The sequence below is a fragment of the Actinia tenebrosa genome, unplaced genomic scaffold, assembly GCF_029948245.1.
Source record: "Actinia tenebrosa isolate PJP-AT-01 unplaced genomic scaffold, QUT_ActTen_1.0 PGA_scaffold9__36_contigs__length_13948895, whole genome shotgun sequence".
Lineage (NCBI taxonomy): Eukaryota > Metazoa > Cnidaria > Anthozoa > Actiniaria > Actiniidae > Actinia > Actinia tenebrosa.
In genome coordinates this window covers 10683414-10705881 of record NW_028292586.1, presented here as the reverse complement: position 1 = coordinate 10705881, position 22468 = coordinate 10683414, and the positions used below count along the sequence as shown (strand labels likewise).

The 22468-nt window shown below is 37.2% G+C and overlaps 4 protein-coding genes across 6 annotated transcripts; 3 read left to right on the top strand and 1 right to left on the bottom strand.

Annotated features, from left to right (window-relative positions):
- Positions 1–1172: 1172 nt before the first annotated feature.
- On the bottom strand, positions 1173–7594 carry LOC116304766 (uncharacterized). Its single transcript, XM_031714547.2, has 3 exons — positions 6940–7594; positions 4901–5072; positions 1173–1823 (listed from the first exon to the last, which is right to left on the bottom strand). The coding sequence occupies exons 1-3, from the start codon at positions 7592–7594 to the stop codon at positions 1679–1681; spliced, it is 972 nt and encodes a 323-aa protein (XP_031570407.1). The 3' UTR covers positions 1173–1678.
- LOC116304765 (uncharacterized) lies at positions 7042–12812 on the top strand. Of its 3 annotated transcripts, none has more exons than XM_031714545.1 (4): positions 7042–7177; positions 8064–8113; positions 8918–9395; positions 10967–12812. In XM_031714545.1, the coding sequence occupies exons 3-4, from the start codon at positions 8942–8944 to the stop codon at positions 11767–11769; spliced, it is 1257 nt and encodes a 418-aa protein (XP_031570405.1). In that variant the 5' UTR covers positions 7042–7177; positions 8064–8113; positions 8918–8941; the 3' UTR covers positions 11770–12812. The 3 variants fall into 3 exon arrangements, with proteins under 3 accessions (XP_031570405.1, XP_031570406.1, XP_031570404.1); XM_031714546.1 differs by having other exon boundaries at positions 7146–7273; XM_031714544.1 differs by lacking the exon at positions 7042–7177 and adding an exon at positions 7789–7974.
- Positions 12813–13022: 210 nt separating this feature from the next.
- LOC148904801 (uncharacterized) lies at positions 13023–16898 on the top strand. The gene is made up of 2 exons (XM_089024883.1): positions 13023–13481; positions 15053–16898. The coding sequence occupies exons 1-2, from the start codon at positions 13028–13030 to the stop codon at positions 15853–15855; spliced, it is 1257 nt and encodes a 418-aa protein (XP_088881009.1). The 5' UTR covers positions 13023–13027; the 3' UTR covers positions 15856–16898.
- A 212-nt stretch (positions 16899–17110) lies between these two features.
- Positions 17111–20984, top strand: LOC148904800 (uncharacterized). Its single transcript, XM_089024884.1, has 2 exons — positions 17111–17567; positions 19139–20984. Exons 1-2 carry the CDS (start codon positions 17114–17116, stop codon positions 19939–19941), a joined length of 1257 nt encoding a protein of 418 aa, XP_088881010.1. The 5' UTR covers positions 17111–17113; the 3' UTR covers positions 19942–20984.
- The last annotated feature ends 1484 nt before the right edge of the window (positions 20985–22468 follow it).

Below are 22468 nucleotides of genomic sequence, written 5' to 3'. Positions count from 1 at the left end.
GCATTAGCGCGTAATTTAGTACAAAGTTATTCACGCAGTAGTAATTTAGTAATCACGCTGAGTGTATCTTGTCTTTTAAACTCTTTAAAACGTTTACTATAGGATCGCTACCGCCTTACTCGCTTGTTTAACCTTTTTACTACGATAAATAGCCTTAACTGCGGGATAAAAGACCTTTTCTTTCCAACCTTTAATTTGTTCGCTACTTAAACTCTACACTCAAGGTCATTGTCGCGACCGCGTGTTCAGTAAACCGTGTAATTCTTAGTTTGTCATAAACAAAGGTTAAAATACTTACCTAAAGCCATAGTTAACCTCTAGTCAATTTTTCCTATTGCTTTTTTCCATTGGTTTAGTTCATTTTAAACGGTTTACCGACTTGTACATTAAACTTTGCAACCTAGTAATTTTCACTCGCGTATTGTAAACACTGCTAATCAGTATGCAATATTCAAATTACCTGTGACGTAATTTACGTATTTCCGTTTCTATTTATATCTAGCAAAACTGTATTTTATTCATAACTTTTAGCTATTTAGATAAGCTACAAATTTATTCTATCTCATTGTAAATATTTTTCTTGTTTTCATTAGAGATATCCTGTAATCTCGTTCCCGTTTTTTTTTCATGTATTGTAAAGTTGTGTGAATTTTTCAATAAATTCTTTTGTCAAAACCACTTGCAATCTGATTCATAGCTGAGCGCCTTGCCGCCGGTTACATCAAGCAATTAATCCGTGAAACACTAATTACTAAATAGTACAAAATAGTGCAAAATAAACAATAGAAAACAATGGAAATTGCCTGAAATTGCTATTTAGCATTACTAAAGTTTCACGGATATATTGTTTGCACTCTAGCATATAAATTTGTCCAATTTTGCTGCCTTCTTTTGATTTAGAATTATCTTTGGATTTTTAGGCGGTGTGGCATGACGTATCGAATATATGTTTCACGAATCACTACAAATTCCTGTTCTACGGAAATTCCAGAGACTACTCTCGAAGGATTCAAGAAGCAGTTCTGCACAATTTCATTTTGATTTTAAACAGTTTAAGTTACCAGGTGCAATCATTTTTGAAAAATCGGATAGCATTTACACAGTGTAAACATAACATTCAACAACAAACAATGGATTTTTCAAGTCCAAGAGTAAAATTTCACAGACATTAATTCCTCATAACGTTTTGTTTTTTAATTAACATTTTATTTTCACTGAGGTCGGGGGGGGGGGGGGGTTAACAGGTAAAGCATCTGTAAAATTACTAATTATCATTTCGTTTTAGAGAATGCAGCTAAACGAAAATCGAGAACAAAAATACTTGTGCATCTATCAATGTAAATCTCGTTAGGGAGTGAGGTATGGGGATTTGATAGAAAACATGCCCTTCTAGGTATAATTTCACGGGCTTATCAACTAGTAACAAAATAACAAAATACGAATTAATAAATTCATTTTTGTAAATTCGTATGCCCCCTAGATTAAAAGAAATAACTGTTTTAGTATATACCAACACGGTAAAATCAAAAATGTTCGTCTTTACCAGTGAAGTAACTACACCTGTTTTGCTAAGAAATAGCTAATATCTATTTGTTATTTTGTAATTTATTAATTTTAAATGACAACGTTCTTGCAATTTTGTGTATTTTTCCTCAAAAGTTTTACGTATAGTGCTCACTTATTTTGTATCCAAAACCCTTATTTCCTCGTAGTCTTTTGTAATCTTGTCGATAGGTGGCGTCCCTTTAACATTGTATTTCCCAGGGTAGATATTAGGTCCTTTCTTTACGATCTCGTAGAAGGTCCAGTACATAGCATCAAATCTAAAAGGAACAGAGTCAAGTGGAATTAGAATTTAGATATAGCTATTAAGATTAATAAGGTTTTTGTAACACGAGTAATTTTTCACAGAAAACGAAAGACAAATGTACGACAGAACGATTAGGTTTTATCATGTCAAAACCAAAACGACGTTGGGGTTAAGATATTTTTTAAGGGAAGGCAGGCAAGGTCGGCAGTTGCTTCGATAAAATATCACAAAGCTCTGGAAATCGAATTCACTTAATTTATTGCGAATTAATTTAATGCGGATGTAAGCTTGGATGTGGTGGACGGTGCAAATGTTCAAAGGCTAATTTTGCATGCACAGGTCTGTGTAATTGTGGTGGTGACTGCGGCTAAGACGTCATTTTTGATAATGTACATTATTATTTTCAATCTTATTCTGATTGTTATTAAGTTATACTTAAGTCGCGCTGTTTACTTGGAGGTACGAAATATTCGAGTATAGAAACGCGAAAAACCGGTGAATTCATTATGACTCACCACAGGGATTTCACTCATTTAGCCGATATTTGCTTCAAAACAGTCACTTGACATAAATTGCAAACAAGAGTGAACCAAATGTATGTCTATTATCATCATGTAGTTATCTGGTCAGAAAGTGATAAACGAAGAGCTTTAAGATTGCAGCCTCGCTTTCATGTTGTACATTTAAGGCATGCGCAGAACTCAACAATATTCGCAAATTTGGGTTTGCTCCATATCCAAAATTGTTTCTCTTAGGGATATTAGTAATCTGGCCAAGTTTCATGCTTTTATCATTAAAGTGAACAATAGGCCATTTCACGGATCCCGTCACTCAACCTCAACCTCGTCAGCGTGTAATTATTCTTTAGAATTTGACTACAGTCCGCAGTAATGAAAGGAATTTACACATCAACGAACAATTGAAACACTTAAAAATAGCGCAGCGCACTGATCCTAAAAATAGCTTAAAGATTCGGACAAACGTTGCATTCTGTTTAACCGCTACGAGGATTATACGAACCGATTTTATTATTTTTACTTAAAGTTAAAATAATAACCCATGTAAACTAAGATCAACTGCGATCGGCTGTGAAAATTATCTGCTGAAAGTAAACTTGTAAGTTTGTTTGTCCGAATTTCGCCTTTGTCTTCGTTTTTATGACGTCACGGTTGCGCTGCGCTATTACACAGGTTGTAGGCAATTTCTAAAGAATATATTACACGCTGACAAGGCTGAGGTTGAGTAACGGGATCTGTGAAATGGCCTATTCAGCATTTTTTTTGGGTCGATAACAGCTGGACTATAGCAGCTGGTGAAGTTGTACACATTTGGGACTACTTAAGTGGTTTTTCCGAGACCTACTTGCGGAGGCATTCAGATAGTACGCCTGTACTCTTTCTAATGTTCACATTTTCGCTTGAATTTTTTAGTTTTCTTGTGGTTTCTTCGTCTGCCAATGCAAAACATGAAGCCATTTTTGCTTGCAAAAAAGAAAAGTTTACAGTTTGCAAGCGTTGCTATGCAACTGAACTACCAATTATAATCTAATAATTTGGCCCCACGAATTACGGTAAAAAGCTCTCCTTCGTTAGCCAATCAGCATCGAGTACTTTTGCCCTGTATGTAATAATATGCCAGAAACACGATTTATATCCTTGAGAAACTAGATGAACCGCATTTTAGACTTTTGGTGAAAGGTAGGAGGCAGTGTACGAGTAAATCCCAAACTGGTAATGCCTGCATGAGTGTTAGATGGTGACCATCTTAATCAAGTAAATTTATGTTTTATACACGATCACGTTCGTACGCGTTCAAAGAAAAGAACCCCTTCACGATAGAACGCGGTTATCATAACAGAAGGATGAGGACCAACAGTCGAATATTTCAAACAATTATTCGCCGCAGGTGAAATGAAAATACAATATATATATCACCACAACCACTGGGCCCGAGGGTATTAATGATTTTAGTATAATTTCAGACTTAAATACTAGAGAAAAGTCGAAATTCAGGATGAAAAATCCTTTTAGTATTACTTCCGATCTGGAAAACTCCACCGCTCCAGCGGTGATTATCGTCTCAGAATCACCGGTCGTCGAACAATCACATCTCGAGAAAAAATATATATATTCGAGTCTAAAATGACACTAAACCGACAAAGTCGATTTTGTGTTGCGTTACTTAGACATTATAGAGATAGGTAGGTTTAGGTAATCGTATGGGCCAAGTAAAATCAGTTAAGGATTAATTTCACTTGTGTTTTCAAAGTTTTGAAATTGCTTCTTTGAAATTTCAAAACTTTGAAAACACAAGTGAAATTAATCCTTAATTTTATGAGGAACCACGCGATTACCCTTGTATCATATATAGCGCAATTGATCAAAAACTCAATTGATCCTGAACTATCAAATCAAATGTAGTTATGGTTCAAACGAATTTATTCAGAAAATAAGCATAAAAGATCGAGTCAAAAACAATAAAAACATGCATAAAACTAGATTCCTACCAACAAAGTTCTTAATCTGAATCTGAAGCGTTTTGACTGATTAAGTCCAGACCAAGATGATCGTGCTGAATTATTTAATCCCAGCGATGCCGTTCAAAGTCACAGTGAAGTTGTACACATTTAGGATTACTCGAGTGATCTTTTCGAGACCCATTTACGGAAAGCATTAACCCAGACACCTGTACTCTTTCTAGTGTTCTCATTTTCGCTTAAACTTTCGATTTTCATGGTTTCTTCGCCTGCCAAATTATGCAAAACATGAAGCCATTTTGGTTTGCCAAAGAAAAAGGTTTACGGTTGCAAGCGTTGGTAGGCAACTGAACTACCAATCATACTCTAGTAAGTCGCCCCCCCCCCCCCCCCCCGAATTACGGAAAAAAGCCCTCCTTCATTAGCCAGTCAGCATTCAGTAATTTTGCCCTGTTTGTGATAAATCATGAAATCCTCTTACAAGGCAAAACTGATTTAATGTCCAGCTTCACTTTCTTGTAACTCTTTCGTATTAAATTTTAAATTCAACGATAAATAGTAAAACCTTTAGCATTAAACAATATGACTTTTTTAACAAAAACAATTTTTCAAACCTGTTCATTACATCTTTAACTACATCCGGAAGGATTTGTGCTGTCTTTGGTGACAAAGAATTGTCAGATATGGAAAGAGAGGGCGCATCATCTCCGCTAAACCATGATGTCACTGTATGGTGTTGTTCAAGGTTTACGTGGGCGTCCCCAAAGTACTGAAGCTCAGGAATTCCTGTTTATTGGCATATAAACATAAAGTTATTAGCAACGTACAGAAATGTGAAAATGCTAGGAGTAATGATGTAGCGCATGCCTGAGTATCATCATACAAAACTATCTAATTTCCCGAGAGATCAGACACTTAAACGTCTTTCCTATATAGCAATCAACAAATTATTAGGATTGCAAAATAAGAATTTTATTTCATTAAGCTATTATAAGTTTAAATGCAAAACAAAGCTGCCCTCCCACCCCCCACCCTTCCTGAGCCTAATCAATGCCTCCCTCCCCAGATCACACTGCTCCCACTGTAGATATGAAATGGCGGTTCTGCGCCCGGTGCCACAGCGCATCGTAACTAAAATATTGTCAAACATTTCTCACAAATACGAGATCGAAATAAATATAATATAATTTCTCATGATGCATGACGTTTATTCATTATTTGAATATCGCAGCGACAGTTGCACGAGAATGAAATAAATCAAAATTTAATTTCTTGAGGCGTGAAGTCGAATTACATGATATACTCTTCGTGGTTTTCTTCGTTTTGTGGAGTTCGGTTAATCAATTAAGGCTAAGCAGACCAGACTCTGACACCTCACTTTAAAATCGGTGGACTGAAACCTCAAAAGGCACTCGAACTTCAAAACTATAGGTGACGTCATCCTGATTGCGTTGGTATGGTGCAATCCAGCAAATTAAAGATAGATATGGATGACCACCCCTCCCCCTACTTCACTGGAACCTCACTTTAGAATACGTCAACGTTATTGCTTACTATCAATCACGTGACTTTTTGGAGTTGACTGGGGGACAAACAAGCGGTTGACTGGGGGCAACTAGCGGATGCTATGTCAAAACATATCAAAATAGGTCCTCAAACTATTGTATTTGACTATTTTCACGACATGATCCAGAAAACAAGAGATCAAAACAACCTCCAGGATTCTACAAGCCATCAAAAAAGAGCTATTACCGGAAGTGACGTCTATTGATAGCAACCTATTACGGGCCCGGAGTAGGGTCTGGAGGAGAGCACCGGCACCGGATGCAGAACCGTTATTTCATATCTACTTACCACCTCCCAGGTCATGAATAAACGGTTTTTGGGAAATATAGTTATTATTTTTTTTAATGCATTATACTCACTATCTGAATCCTCATTAGTCCAGAATCTACAGATAATTCTTGCTATCAAAATGCGCCAGCGATTTTTCAGCGGTTATCCGTAGATTGATTTTTTTACGAGTTATTTTGAAACTTCTTTTAAAATAAATTTTATCATAAAGTTTCTATCTTTATATAATCAGTTAATCTATTTGAACAAATAGTATAGTAAAACAATTATTAAATTCGGTTTTGATGATATCCTAAATTATCAATGTCTCGGCAAATGTTATTGGCCTCATCCTACGGCTTTGGCCAATATCACTTACCTCGACATTGATAATTCCGGATATCATCAAAACCTCATCCAATAATTGTTTATTACGCTGACTATTCTTTCACAAGCAAAGGAAAATCACACTATCTTCGTGACCTGGGACGAGATAGTTTTATAATATAATGTAAAGGTCACTCTGACGAGACAACTATTGAGAGGTTGTTGACAGGCGTTTCGCAGCAGCAGATTATTTAGAAGGTCTAAAGCGATATCGATCTAAGAGGTATGTACGATGGGGTTGAGATAGTTAGAAATGAATTAGATATATAGAAAATTGATGAAACAGATAAAGGAGAATCATAAATGTATTGTTTTAAATAATATTTCAAAAGGGATGTGACATGACGGAGATGATATCTACCGGCTGGATATTAGTTTTAGATATAGCACATTTACAAAGGAAAACTACATGAAATAAAACGTTTTGTCTTACCATTTGGTGCTTTGGCAATGTGCTTGTAGATTATTGTGAACAGATCGTACAAGCCAGCTTCCAGCAGTTCTACCACAGTGAGAGCGACAAGAGGATCTTTTGATCGACGAAGACTGCTAACTACTTCGTACATCAGCAGGCGTACACTTGAACTCTCTGAGGCCCATACGTGACGCAATAACCCACCAGTTGAGCCGAACTTATCTAACGACCAGCCTAAAGTCTCCAAATCTCTAAGGTAGAAATTGTAATGGAAGTTGTCTTCATTTACAAATGTATTTACGCGTTTTTCGATGTCGCTGAGTTCATGTTCTGGCTTATCAATCCTCATCCAGTAAGTTAGAATATCAGGACAGCCAATCGAGAAGTATAGCATATATGGTGCGAAAGCAAGTCGCTGTTTAGGTGGAATAGATTCGTCACGTAAGAGTGGAAATAATGGGTTGGTTTCACTCATACGAGCACGTTCTTTTTCTATCAGTGCAAGAACGTCAGCAAAACTACAGCATGATTGCTGGTTGTCATTTGGTGGAAGAGACGACAAGGAACGAGTTGCTAGCAATGTTGCTTGCCTGTATCCAGATTCACGGACATATTTAGAAAACATCACGGGAACCAGACAGAGATGGCGAAATTTGGAAAGTTGTTTAAACATTGCTATTGTCTATTAGGTTTGACGTTCTAGAATTTTGAGCTTCAATTTGAAAAAGGCGAAACTCCTCGCGGTCTTGCGGAAGAATTTATTCGAAAGCGAATCGAATTAATTATATACCTTAATATGAAATGTGTTATGTGAGAAATGGGTCACCTGATCGTGAATTAATCTAAAACACGTGATTTTCATTTCCTTAAAGGAATATGTAAGATTTCGTAATCGGTTCGTAGGAATATTCGGCTTGAATTACAGCTTTGAATACAAAAAAATGTTTAAAGCCAAAGATAATTTGTAGACTAAAATGTGAATTACATTGTGTAGAACCTGAATTGACAACGGAAAACACATGATTGGACACTTTCATATCCTTGCAGAAACATGTAACAAACGTTCATTTTTTACCTGAACAATTTTTTGCTTCAAATTGATTGACTGGAAAATAATCATTTTTATCACCCTTCTTACACAGGTACAGAGGTTTCATCAGATGATTTCTTTGCCAACCGTCCTCAATTCTAGGTTAGTATAATTTTATTTTTGCCAGAGTAAACAATGAAAGGTCATCTCTCTGGCCATGAAGTATCGTTTCCGTGGGTATAAATGTTCGTAGGAAATACAAAACCAAAAAGCCAAAACACGTCCAAAGCCACATATTTTTAAAGACACTATTATTTTAATTGTTTGTAGGAGATACAGATTTGTACTCCAAGACATGTTTAAAGCCACATTTGGACGATTGGTATTTTTTCGTATTTTTCTAACTCCAACTCTAAATAGTGTGTTTGCTACCATCTCAGCGGGGATCAATACCTACCATACCGATTTATTATGTTGGCGTGCTATGAAAGACTAAATAGTTTTACCCAACTCATGTTATCGTTCATCGGGTTCTCTGTTTTACAATTATATCTACGATCTCAGCTATAGGACTGGGAAAAACTATGCAAAATTATAAACGAAATAAGTTATTATATCAAATCTCAAATCTACTGTGTAGCCGTGAGGTTTCATTATACCGATAACGAATCGAAATATGGCGACCAATTCTTGAATATAAGGAAGCACAGGTAGCGTAGCGGAGAGAGCGCACGCCTCTCACCAATGCGACCCGGTTCGATTCCCGCTAAGCTCTGTGTCGAAATTACCCGTTTTTGATATACGGGGGTCCTGTGCAATTTAAAGTGTGAAAGGGAGATTTCGGCTGGCGGGGTAAGCTAGCAAATATGAATAGAATCCATTCGATGCAATTGGAATTTTAAATTTAAGTAATTCCATTGGGCTCACACTTTTATTTATTAAATTATATATTTTTTGTGTATATAGGTAGAATACATCAGACTCTACAGAATGACGCGCAACCAGACAGAGTTAGAAACGCCAAGCTTCAGAAACAACATCACTTTTTTTGTGTTTGGATTTTGTACATACATTCTTGTCTCTGTAAAATTTGTTATTGCTGAAGATGTGCTAGCTGATTCGGTATATCCAACAACAGTAGTCTTTACTTGTGGCATGGGCCCTTGGTTTCTGACAACGCTGATTTTCCCATACTTCATCAACAAAGTCTCGTATTCAATACGTGTCCTGTTTATTGCCATATTTGGTACTGGTGGCTTGCTGTTAATTTCCCTGTGTGGAGTATTGGCGGTAAAGCTGCTTGGAGTTTGCTTCACCTCCTTGTCATGTGGAATGTCAGCGGTTACATTTATTCCCCTAACAGCTTTTTACAGAGAATCAACTGTGAAAGCTTACACTGCCGGCACTGGATGTGGGTTGTGTTTTGGTACATTTTACTATGCAGGTATTTTCCTTAATAATAAGCCTGAAGCGAGATGACGTTTTACCCCCGTCTCTAGACCATAATTCTTTTCACACTGCTTTTGTTCTTTAATTGTGAGTATTGTTCCTGTATTCGCTAAGGAATCAAAAATTTTAATATGAAAGAATTTTTAAAACTATTATGGTATGGAGTCGGGGGTAAAACGTCATCTCGCTTCAGGCTTATTATAATATGATAAAATATATGCCATAGAAAGACATACAGGCAGGTAGACAGAGAGACAGACAGATTTTATTTTTTTGTAGTTTTGCACTATTATACATCAACTTTCCTCCAAATAGACTTATTAAGTTATTATATCAAATCTCAAATCTACTGTGTAGCCGTGAGGTTTCATTATACCGATAACGAATCGAAATATGGCGACCAATTCTTGAATATAAGGAAGCACAGGTAGCGTAGCGGAGAGAGCGCACGCCTCTCACCAATGTGACCCGGTTCGAGTCCCGCTAAGCTCGGTGTCGAAATTACCCGTTTTTGATATGCGGGGGTCCTGTGCAATTTAAAGCATGAAAGGGAGACTTCGGCTGGCGGGGTTTGTTTATGAGAAGAATAAAGCTGCCGATACACGCTGCAACTTTTTGTCGCGCTAGCAACGCAATTTCACCTTTTTGTCTACCATTTAAAAGGTTTGAAATTAACTTCTGGGTAAAAATCAGTATTAAATCCTGATTGTCTACTCTGAATAGGATTATTGCATTGTGAGTAAACATGGGTGATAGACACTGCAATTTTCAATTTTCGCTAGTTTTAGGCGTGCAATTCCGAAAATGTTGGGAATGTTTACCCCGTCTTCTGCACTATACATTTTCACAAAATCGCATAAGTCGCCGATTACCTTCAAAATGTTCCTTTTAAAACTAGATACAGAGTAAAACTTAATGAACAATGACTTTTGTGAATATATAGCTCTGAAATATTAATTTCGGCCGTATCAAATCCATTGTTTAGTTTTGAAGTAGATTATGCATTATATTTAAATAATTTCAAATATCTCATAATTAGCTAGATAGATTTTTTCAAAAATCCCCACAAATGGAGGCATCCAGTATATGATTATGTGGTACGAAGCATTTTATAGTTGAACGCTCTGCAAGGCTAAAATTATTTTCTAAACGAAATCAAATATTTCATCATAATCACGTGTTATGACGTCCGATCTCACTAATAATTGCATCAAACATTAATTCAATCTTTATGTGACTTATGTGCTAAAAAGATTTGCAATCGGATAAAACACATTTATGCACCAGCGTTCCAAAAGTGGAAGGTAGCGGTCAAGCGTGAGGGGGTGCAGCCACACAACTTTCTTTTATCAGAAAAAATATCTAACAGATCCGAATATGTAACAGAAATTTGATTTAAACAAATAGTACAGAAGAATAGCAATCCCTCAACGTAAGAAGATCCGCTATTTTAAACTCCATTCCTTCTACCCATAATTCATTATATAGCGCACACCCCATACTATATTATCTTTACCAATTACATGTACCTTTTTGTTTTGAATTTTTTCCGATTTTCTTATACAGTGTTGACAAGCTGGGCCTGTGTTTCCTCAGAAACCACACTCTTAACCGAAGTTTGTGCACCAGTATTACTGCTTACTTTCTACGCGTTCTTTCTGCGGAAGAAACAGCCTAAACCAACAGCAGGGGAAGCAGTAACTAGCCCACTTTTACCTGTGGCTCAAGACAAGACTCATCCCCCACTCCTGTGCAATGACAAACTGATGGCTATAAGACAGACTCTCAGATACGTCCTACCGTTCTACATAGGCGTATTAAGCCAATTTGTAATCTTGCAATCAGTGGTGACAACGATGGCATTTCCAAACGATTTGTTTCATCCACGTGATCTATACCAGTTCTACGTATTCGCTTTTGTCCTTGGAAACTTTATCAGCCGATCGTATCGTGTAATCCTCAGTCTCTTTCGAAACGGCTCTACCCTTCTTATCCGACCTACGTGGATTCTAAGCATGTGTCTCGTTGCCGTCTTGATTTTCTTGTCTGTTTGTTCATGGTACCGTTCACCTCAATCTGCTTGGATGGTGGGGGGCGTTCTGCTTGGTGTTGGGCTGTTAGCAGGTTTACTTTACACCAGTACCTTTACCGTGGTGGGAGAGGACGAACCTCCTTCCGTCAAGGAGTTTTGTCGTGCGTTCACAACAGTTGCTTCAGTAAGTGGTGCGCTGACCGCGGGTTTTCTCGGGTTATTTTTAGAGCACGTTTTCTTACATCACTGTACCAGTGTTGAAAAACACAACCAATACTGTTATACACGTATCGTAGGGAAGTTCAATACCACAGTTAAATGTGATTGGGGGAAATAAACTTAGCTCGGCTAAACATTCATACAGATAGCAGATGAAACCTTATCTTTATTTAAATATTTTTGATAGTCAAGCGAAAATCTACCAAAAGTATTAATTAAAGATTATGGTAAATGTGTTGTATGTTACAATCCCTTGATACCTATAGATGGACTTGATATCTTGTTTTAGAATTTAACAGTTTTTACTTCTGTGAGCATCTCCCAGATGCAGTTGGTATCAAAATACTTGTTTGACTTAAAATGTTTCCCATCATCCTTAGCAGTCTCAGCTTTCAAAATTTTAGTGAATAACTTTATAATATACTCTATAATATCCTTGTACCGTACCCTGGGGTCCAGGGGTTATTTATTCTTGATCCGGCCTTTGCTGTTTTGACGGGAAATGAATCCCTGCCCTGTCCTGCCCTGCCCTATATAGCCTACCCTACTCGAAGTGAGCCTCTGGACCCGGGGTACTGGTACGCAAGCACTAAGTTAAAAAAGATAATGTATCATCTGATCTGCGTTTCTGTTTTGTCTGTTTTGAGCTATTTAACCCTGAATATTAACCTAATTTATGGAAGAAGTCCCGGATGGGACATGGTTAAGCCGTTTAATAAAACAAAAAGGCAAGTGAAATGCTATTTTTATATATATTGTATACCATATACTAGATTCTTTTCCGCATTACTGTAATAGACCGTTACCCTAATGATGATTCAAACCTAAACTACCACAATCCTTTTCAAAATCTCTTTATATTCAAATATTTAAACTCCTTTAAAGTGAATACTAGAATAACAAAAAAACTACCAAAAATGATTCTGGAAGTGTAGATATAACACGTCATCATGCTTTAGGTCTTTTGGTCCTGTATACACCATTAGATCTAGCAGTTTGCTTGTAAAAGTTATAGTTTAACTTCATTAATTCTTCTGACACCACTCATTTTATTTTACCCAATTACCCGCTTATTGTTTAAGGGTGGCAGAGATTTATTGTCTGATCAGCATTCTTGTATATCAGTCTTTAGCTTGAATAAACTTCTCTTTTGTGTCAAAACGTTGTGTGTCTAGATCTGTGTTACTTGGTTTCTGGTTGTGGAATTACACTAATCTAAAGCGCTTGCTTTAAGGTGGCTGCCTACTATTAAAAAAATCCATAAAAAGGCTTTTGAATCACGATTTTTTTATACCAAATTTATTGTTCATTTCAAATCTAGAAAGAAAAACTAAAAGGGGTGTTCCGAGATCGTTTTTGAAATATGACTCTACAGAATGACGCGCAACCAGACAGAGTTAGAAACGCCAAGCTTCAGAAACAACATCACTTTTTTTGTGTTTGGATTTTGTACATACATTCTTGTCTCTGTAAAATTTGTTATTGCTGAAGATGTGCTAGCTGATTCGGTATATCCAACAACAGTAGTCTTTACTTGTGGCATGGGCCCTTGGTTTCTGACAACGCTGATTTTCCCATACTTCATCAACAAAGTCTCGTATTCAATACGTGTCCTGTTTATTGCCATATTTGGTACTGGTGGCTTGCTGTTAATTTCCCTGTGTGGAGTATTGGCGGTAAAGCTGCTTGGAGTTTGCTTCACCTCCTTGTCATGTGGAATGTCAGCGGTTACATTTATTCCCCTAACAGCTTTTTACAGAGAATCAACTGTGAAAGCTTACACTGCCGGCACTGGATGTGGGTTGTGTTTTGGTACATTTTACTATGCAGGTATTTTCCTTAATAATAAGCCTGAAGCGAGATGACGTTTTACCCCCGTCTCTAGACCATAATTCTTTTCACACTGCTTTTGTTCTTTAATTGTGAGTATTGTTCCTGTATTCGCTAAGGAATCAAAAATTTTAATATGAAAGAATTTTTAAAACTATTATGGTATGGAGTCGGGGGTAAAACGTCATCTCGCTTCAGGCTTATTATAATATGATAAAATATATGCCATAGAAAGACATACAGGCAGGTAGACAGAGAGACAGACAGATTTTATTTTTTTGTAGTTTTGCACTATTATACATCAACTTTCCTCCAAATAGACTTATTAAGTTATTATATCAAATCTCAAATCTACTGTGTAGCCGTGAGGTTTCATTATACCGATAACGAATCGAAATATGGCGACCAATTCTTGAATATAAGGAAGCACAGGTAGCGTAGCGGAGAGAGCGCACGCCTCTCACCAATGTGACCCGGTTCGAGTCCCGCTAAGCTCGGTGTCGAAATTACCCGTTTTTGATATGCGGGGGTCCTGTGCAATTTAAAGCATGAAAGGGAGACTTCGGCTGGCGGGGTTTGTTTATGAGAAGAATAAAGCTGCCGATACACGCTGCAACTTTTTGTCGCGCTAGCAACGCAATTTCACCTTTTTGTCTACCATTTAAAAGGTTTGAAATTAACTTCTGGGTAAAAATCAGTATTAAATCCTGATTGTCTACTCTGAATAGGATTATTGCATTGTGAGTAAACATGGGTGATAGACACTGCAATTTTCAATTTTCGCTAGTTTTAGGCGTGCAATTCCGAAAATGTTGGGAATGTTTACCCCGTCTTCTGCACTATACATTTTCACAAAATCGCATAAGTCGCCGATTACCTTCAAAATGTTCCTTTTAAAACTAGATACAGAGTAAAACTTAATGAACAATGACTTTTGTGAATATATAGCTCTGAAATATTAATTTCGGCCGTATCAAATCCATTGTTTAGTTTTGAAGTAGATTATGCATTATATTTAAATAATTTCAAATATCTCATAATTAGCTAGATAGATTTTTTCAAAAATCCCCACAAATGGAGGCATCCAGTATATGATTATGTGGTACGAAGCATTTTATAGTTGAACGCTCTGCAAGGCTAAAATTATTTTCTAAACGAAATCAAATATTTCATCATAATCACGTGTTATGACGTCCGATCTCACTAATAATTGCATCAAACATTAATTCAATCTTTATGTGACTTATGTGCTAAAAAGATTTGCAATCGGATAAAACACATTTATGCACCAGCGTTCCAAAAGTGGAAGGTAGCGGTCAAGCGTGAGGGGGTGCAGCCACACAACTTTCTTTTATCAGAAAAAATATCTAACAGATCCGAATATGTAACAGAAATTTGATTTAAACAAATAGTACAGAAGAATAGCAATCCCTCAACGTAAGAAGATCCGCTATTTTAAACTCCATTCCTTCTACCCATAATTCATTATATAGCGCACACCCCATACTATATTATCTTTACCAATTACATGTACCTTTTTGTTTTGAATTTTTTCCGATTTTCTTATACAGTGTTGACAAGCTGGGCCTGTGTTTCCTCAGAAACCACACTCTTAACCGAAGTTTGTGCACCAGTATTACTGCTTACTTTCTACGCGTTCTTTCTGCGGAAGAAACAGCCTAAACCAACAGCAGGGGAAGCAGTAACTAGCCCACTTTTACCTGTGGCTCAAGACAAGACTCATCCCCCACTCCTGTGCAATGACAAACTGATGGCTATAAGACAGACTCTCAGATACGTCCTACCGTTCTACATAGGCGTATTAAGCCAATTTGTAATCTTGCAATCAGTGGTGACAACGATGGCATTTCCAAACGATTTGTTTCATCCACGTGATCTATACCAGTTCTACGTATTCGCTTTTGTCCTTGGAAACTTTATCAGCCGATCGTATCGTGTAATCCTCAGTCTCTTTCGAAACGGCTCTACCCTTCTTATCCGACCTACGTGGATTCTAAGCATGTGTCTCGTTGCCGTCTTGATTTTCTTGTCTGTTTGTTCATGGTACCGTTCACCTCAATCTGCTTGGATGGTGGGGGGCGTTCTGCTTGGTGTTGGGCTGTTAGCAGGTTTACTTTACACCAGTACCTTTACCGTGGTGGGAGAGGACGAACCTCCTTCCGTCAAGGAGTTTTGTCGTGCGTTCACAACAGTTGCTTCAGTAAGTGGTGCGCTGACCGCGGGTTTTCTCGGGTTATTTTTAGAGCACGTTTTCTTACATCACTGTACCAGTGTTGAAAAACACAACCAATACTGTTATACACGTATCGTAGGGAAGTTCAATACCACAGTTAAATGTGATTGGGGGAAATAAACTTAGCTCGGCTAAACATTCATACAGATAGCAGATGAAACCTTATCTTTATTTAAATATTTTTGATAGTCAAGCGAAAATCTACCAAAAGTATTAATTAAAGATTATGGTAAATGTGTTGTATGTTACAATCCCTTGATACCTATAGATGGACTTGATATCTTGTTTTAGAATTTAACAGTTTTTACTTCTGTGAGCATCTCCCAGATGCAGTTGGTATCAAAATACTTGTTTGACTTAAAATGTTTCCCATCATCCTTAGCAGTCTCAGCTTTCAAAATTTTAGTGAATAACTTTATAATATACTCTATAATATCCTTGTACCGTACCCTGGGGTCCAGGGGTTATTTATTCTTGATCCGGCCTTTGCTGTTTTGACGGGAAATGAATCCCTGCCCTGTCCTGCCCTGCCCTATATAGCCTACCCTACTCGAAGTGAGCCTCTGGACCCGGGGTACTGGTACGCAAGCACTAAGTTAAAAAAGATAATGTATCATCTGATCTGCGTTTCTGTTTTGTCTGTTTTGAGCTATTTAACCCTGAATATTAACCTAATTTATGGAAGAAGTCCCGGATGGGACATGGTTAAGCCGTTTAATAAAACAAAAAGGCAAGTGAAATGCTATTTTTATATATATTGTATACCATATACTAGATTCTTTTCCGCATTACTGTAATAGACCGTTACCCTAATGATGATTCAAACCTAAACTACCACAATCCTTTTCAAAATCTCTTTATATTCAAATATTTAAACTCCTTTAAAGTGAATACTAGAATAACAAAAAAACTACCAAAAATGATTCTGGAAGTGTAGATATAACACGTCATCATGCTTTAGGTCTTTTGGTCCTGTATACACCATTAGATCTAGCAGTTTGCTTGTAAAAGTTATAGTTTAACTTCATTAATTCTTCTGACACCACTCATTTTATTTTACCCAATTACCCGCTTATTGTTTAAGGGTGGCAGAGATTTATTGTCTGATCAGCATTCTTGTATATCAGTCTTTAGCTTGAATAAACTTCTCTTTTGTGTCAAAACGTTGTGTGTCTAGATCTGTGTTACTTGGTTTCTGGTTGTGGAATTACACTAATCTAAAGCGCTTGCTTTAAGGTGGCTGCCTACTATTAAAAAAATCCATAAAAAGGCTTTTGAATCACGATTTTTTTATACCAAATTTATTGTTCATTTCAAATCTAGAAAGAAAAACTAAAAGGGGTGTTCCGAGATCGTTTTTGAAATATGACTCTACAGAATGACGCGCAACCAGACAGAGTTAGAAACGCCAAGCTTCAGAAACAACATCACTTTTTTTGTGTTTGGATTTTGTACATACATTCTTGTCTCTGTAAAATTTGTTATTGCTGAAGATGTGCTAGCTGATTCGGTATATCCAACAACAGTAGTCTTTACTTGTGGCATGGGCCCTTGGTTTCTGACAACGCTGATTTTCCCATACTTCATCAACAAAGTCTCGTATTCAATACGTGTCCTGTTTATTGCCATATTTGGTACTGGTGGCTTGCTGTTAATTTCCCTGTGTGGAGTATTGGCGGTAAAGCTGCTTGGAGTTTGCTTCACCTCCTTGTCATGTGGAATGTCAGCGGTTACATTTATTCCCCTAACAGCTTTTTACAGAGAATCAACTGTGAAAGCTTACACTGCCGGCACTGGATGTGGGTTGTGTTTTGGTACATTTTACTATGCAGGTATTTTCCTTAATAATAAGCCTGAAGCGAGATGACGTTTTACCCCCGTCTCTAGACCATAATTCTTTTCACACTGCTTTTGTTCTTTAATTGTGAGTATTGTTCCTGTATTCGCTAAGGAATCAAAAATTTTAATATGAAAGAATTTTTAAAACTATTATGGTATGGAGTCGGGGGTAAAACGTCATCTCGCTTCAGGCTTATTATAATATGATAAAATATATGCCATAGAAAGACATACAGGCAGGTAGACAGAGAGACAGACAGATTTTATTTTTTTGTAGTTTTGCACTATTATACATCAACTTTCCTCCAAATAGACTTATTAAGTTATTATATCAAATCTCAAATCTACTGTGTAGCCGTGAGGTTTCATTATACCGATAACGAATCGAAATATGGCGACCAATTCTTGAATATAAGGAAGCACAGGTAGCGTAGCGGAGAGAGCGCACGCCTCTCACCAATGTGACCCGGTTCGAGTCCCGCTAAGCTCGGTGTCGAAATTACCCGTTTTTGATATGCGGGGGTCCTGTGCAATTTAAAGCATGAAAGGGAGACTTCGGCTGGCGGGGTTTGTTTATGAGAAGAATAAAGCTGCCGATACACGCTGCAACTTTTTGTCGCGCTAGCAACGCAATTTCACCTTTTTGTCTACCATTTAAAAGGTTTGAAATTAACTTCTGGGTAAAAATCAGTATTAAATCCTGATTGTCTACTCTGAATAGGATTATTGCATTGTGAGTAAACATGGGTGATAGACACTGCAATTTTCAATTTTCGCTAGTTTTAGGCGTGCAATTCCGAAAATGTTGGGAATGTTTACCCCGTCTTCTGCACTATACATTTTCACAAAATCGCATAAGTCGCCGATTACCTTCAAAATGTTCCTTTTAAAACTAGATACAGAGTAAAACTTAATGAACAATGACTTTTGTGAATATATAGCTCTGAAATATTAATTTCGGCCGTATCAAATCCATTGTTTAGTTTTGAAGTAGATTATGCATTATATTTAAATAATTTCAAATATCTCATAATTAGCTAGATAGATTTTTTCAAAAATCCCCACAAATGGAGGCATCCAGTATATGATTATGTGGTACGAAGCATTTTATAGTTGAACGCTCTGCAAGGCTAAAATTATTTTCTAAACGAAATCAAATATTTCATCATAATCACGTGTTATGACGTCCGATCTCACTAATAATTGCATCAAACATTAATTCAATCTTTATGTGACTTATGTGCTAAAAAGATTTGCAATCGGATAAAACACATTTATGCACCAGCGTTCCAAAAGTGGAAGGTAGCGGTCAAGCGTGAGGGGGTGCAGCCACACAACTTTCTTTTATCAGAAAAAATATCTAACAGATCCGAATATGTAACAGAAATTTGATTTAAACAAATAGTACAGAAGAATAGCAATCCCTCAACGTAAGAAGATCCGCTATTTTAAACTCCATTCCTTCTACCCATAATTCATTATATAGCGCACACCCCATACTATATTATCTTTACCAATTACATGTACCTTTTTGTTTTGAATTTTTTCCGATTTTCTTATACAGTGTTGACAAGCTGGGCCTGTGTTTCCTCAGAAACCACACTCTTAACCGAAGTTTGTGCACCAGTATTACTGCTTACTTTCTACGCGTTCTTTCTGCGGAAGAAACAGCCTAAACCAACAGCAGGGGAAGCAGTAACTAGCCCACTTTTACCTGTGGCTCAAGACAAGACTCATCCCCCACTCCTGTGCAATGACAAACTGATGGCTATAAGACAGACTCTCAGATACGTCCTACCGTTCTACATAGGCGTATTAAGCCAATTTGTAATCTTGCAATCAGTGGTGACAACGATGGCATTTCCAAACGATTTGTTTCATCCACGTGATCTATACCAGTTCTACGTATTCGCTTTTGTCCTTGGAAACTTTATCAGCCGATCGTATCGTGTAATCCTCAGTCTCTTTCGAAACGGCTCTACCCTTCTTATCCGACCTACGTGGATTCTAAGCATGTGTCTCGTTGCCGTCTTGATTTTCTTGTCTGTTTGTTCATGGTACCGTTCACCTCAATCTGCTTGGATGGTGGGGGGCGTTCTGCTTGGTGTTGGGCTGTTAGCAGGTTTACTTTACACCAGTACCTTTACCGTGGTGGGAGAGGACGAACCTCCTTCCGTCAAGGAGTTTTGTCGTGCGTTCACAACAGTTGCTTCAGTAAGTGGTGCGCTGACCGCGGGTTTTCTCGGGTTATTTTTAGAGCACGTTTTCTTACATCACTGTACCAGTGTTGAAAAACACAACCAATACTGTTATACACGTATCGTAGGGAAGTTCAATACCACAGTTAAATGTGATTGGGGGAAATAAACTTAGCTCGGCTAAACATTCATACAGATAGCAGATGAAACCTTATCTTTATTTAAATATTTTTGATAGTCAAGCGAAAATCTACCAAAAGTATTAATTAAAGATTATGGTAAATGTGTTGTATGTTACAATCCCTTGATACCTATAGATGGACTTGATATCTTGTTTTAGAATTTAACAGTTTTTACTTCTGTGAGCATCTCCCAGATGCAGTTGGTATCAAAATACTTGTTTGACTTAAAATGTTTCCCATCATCCTTAGCAGTCTCAGCTTTCAAAATTTTAGTGAATAACTTTATAATATACTCTATAATATCCTTGTACCGTACCCTGGGGTCCAGGGGTTATTTATTCTTGATCCGGCCTTTGCTGTTTTGACGGGAAATGAATCCCTGCCCTGTCCTGCCCTGCCCTATATAGCCTACCCTACTCGAAGTGAGCCTCTGGACCCGGGGTACTGGTACGCAAGCACTAAGTTAAAAAAGATAATGTATCATCTGATCTGCGTTTCTGTTTTGTCTGTTTTGAGCTATTTAACCCTGAATATTAACCTAATTTATGGAAGAAGTCCCGGATGGGACATGGTTAAGCCGTTTAATAAAACAAAAAGGCAAGTGAAATGCTATTTTTATATATATTGTATACCATATACTAGATTCTTTTCCGCATTACTGTAATAGACCGTTACCCTAATGATGATTCAAACCTAAACTACCACAATCCTTTTCAAAATCTCTTTATATTCAAATATTTAAACTCCTTTAAAGTGAATACTAGAATAACAAAAAAACTACCAAAAATGATTCTGGAAGTGTAGATATAACACGTCATCATGCTTTAGGTCTTTTGGTCCTGTATACACCATTAGATCTAGCAGTTTGCTTGTAAAAGTTATAGTTTAACTTCATTAATTCTTCTGACACCACTCATTTTATTTTACCCAATTACCCGCTTATTGTTTAAGGGTGGCAGAGATTTATTGTCTGATCAGCATTCTTGTATATCAGTCTTTAGCTTGAATAAACTTCTCTTTTGTGTCAAAACGTTGTGTGTCTAGATCTGTGTTACTTGGTTTCTGGTTGTGGAATTACACTAATCTAAAGCGCTTGCTTTAAGGTGGCTGCCTACTATTAAAAAAATCCATAAAAAGGCTTTTGAATCACGATTTTTTTATACCAAATTTATTGTTCATTTCAAATCTAGAAAGAAAAACTAAAAGGGGTGTTCCGAGATCGTTTTTGAAATATTCACGATGAAACATTAGCGTAGCAACAACTTTTGAAGAAAAAGAAGCGATAAGAAAACGTCCTACCAAAAAATTCGAAACGTCACTGACATTCAAGCTTTTTACCTTTTTCTCCGAAAATCATAATTCATACATCTTTACAAATATGAAAGGATTTGGAGAATGTTGAGAATTATAGAGAAAATCTTTTTGTTTGTCTTGTGTTAAAAATTTTTTGCTAAAACGAGTGCAAAAAATGTACACTTACTGCGTTTTCTATATACACATTCCGTTTCCTTCAAACTTTGTTAGAAGCTTCTGTTTTTATGTACCCTTTCAATAATTCGAAAAAACAATTATAGAGTCCCGTGCAAAATTTGAGTGTTTTGCCGTGTCGAAGTTCAAAATGTCTAATAATGATGGAAAAAAAAAAAAAAAAAATGAAGGTCAAAATAATAATAACAATAAAAATTTGAAGGTTATTGGCAGTTTTGAGTGGTTTTAGTGTGCGTACACATCGTGGCCTCTAATAATGCAGTCATCTTCGCTGCGTAGGAGCGTTCGTAGTAGCCTCATTTCCCTATAGTGGCTAGGCAGCCACCTTAACTTGGCAATAGACCTATCCCGAACTCGCTTGACTGACCACGAAACAATGGTTTGAAGTCGAGACTGAACTTGATTCTTTATTCGTCAAGTTCAACCCTCGACTTGAAACCATTGTTTCGTGATAGGTCGGGATAGATCTATTCCTGGAATGTTTTCTAAGGCCCCGTCCACACGTATCCGGAAATGTTTGCATCCGCAAATTATTTTTTGCGGATACGAAAATGTTTGCGTCCACACGCAGCGTATTCGAATCGTTTTCGCCGTCCACACGTGTCCGTTTTTAGGCCCCGTCCACACGTATCCGCAAATTTTTTTTTTGCGGATACGGGTTGCGTCCACACGTATCTGGAAATTTTTGTATCCGTATCCGGAAATTTTCGAAAACGGCCTCCAGAGTGGAAATTTTCGAATACACTCCGAATACGGATACGTGTGGACGGTCGTATCCTCAAATTTTCGAATACGCTGACGTAAACACGATTTTGCGCATGCTCAATAAGAAAAACTATCTGTCAAAGGGACTAGGCACTAGCGTGCATCAGTGCGTATCAAGAAATTTCCAGATACATGTGGACAGCTGCGTGTGGACGCGAACATTTTCTTATCCGCAAAAATAAATTTGCGGATACGAAAATTTCCGGATACGTGTGGACGGGGCCTAAATGATTTCTTACGTACAAAACAAAATAACTTGGT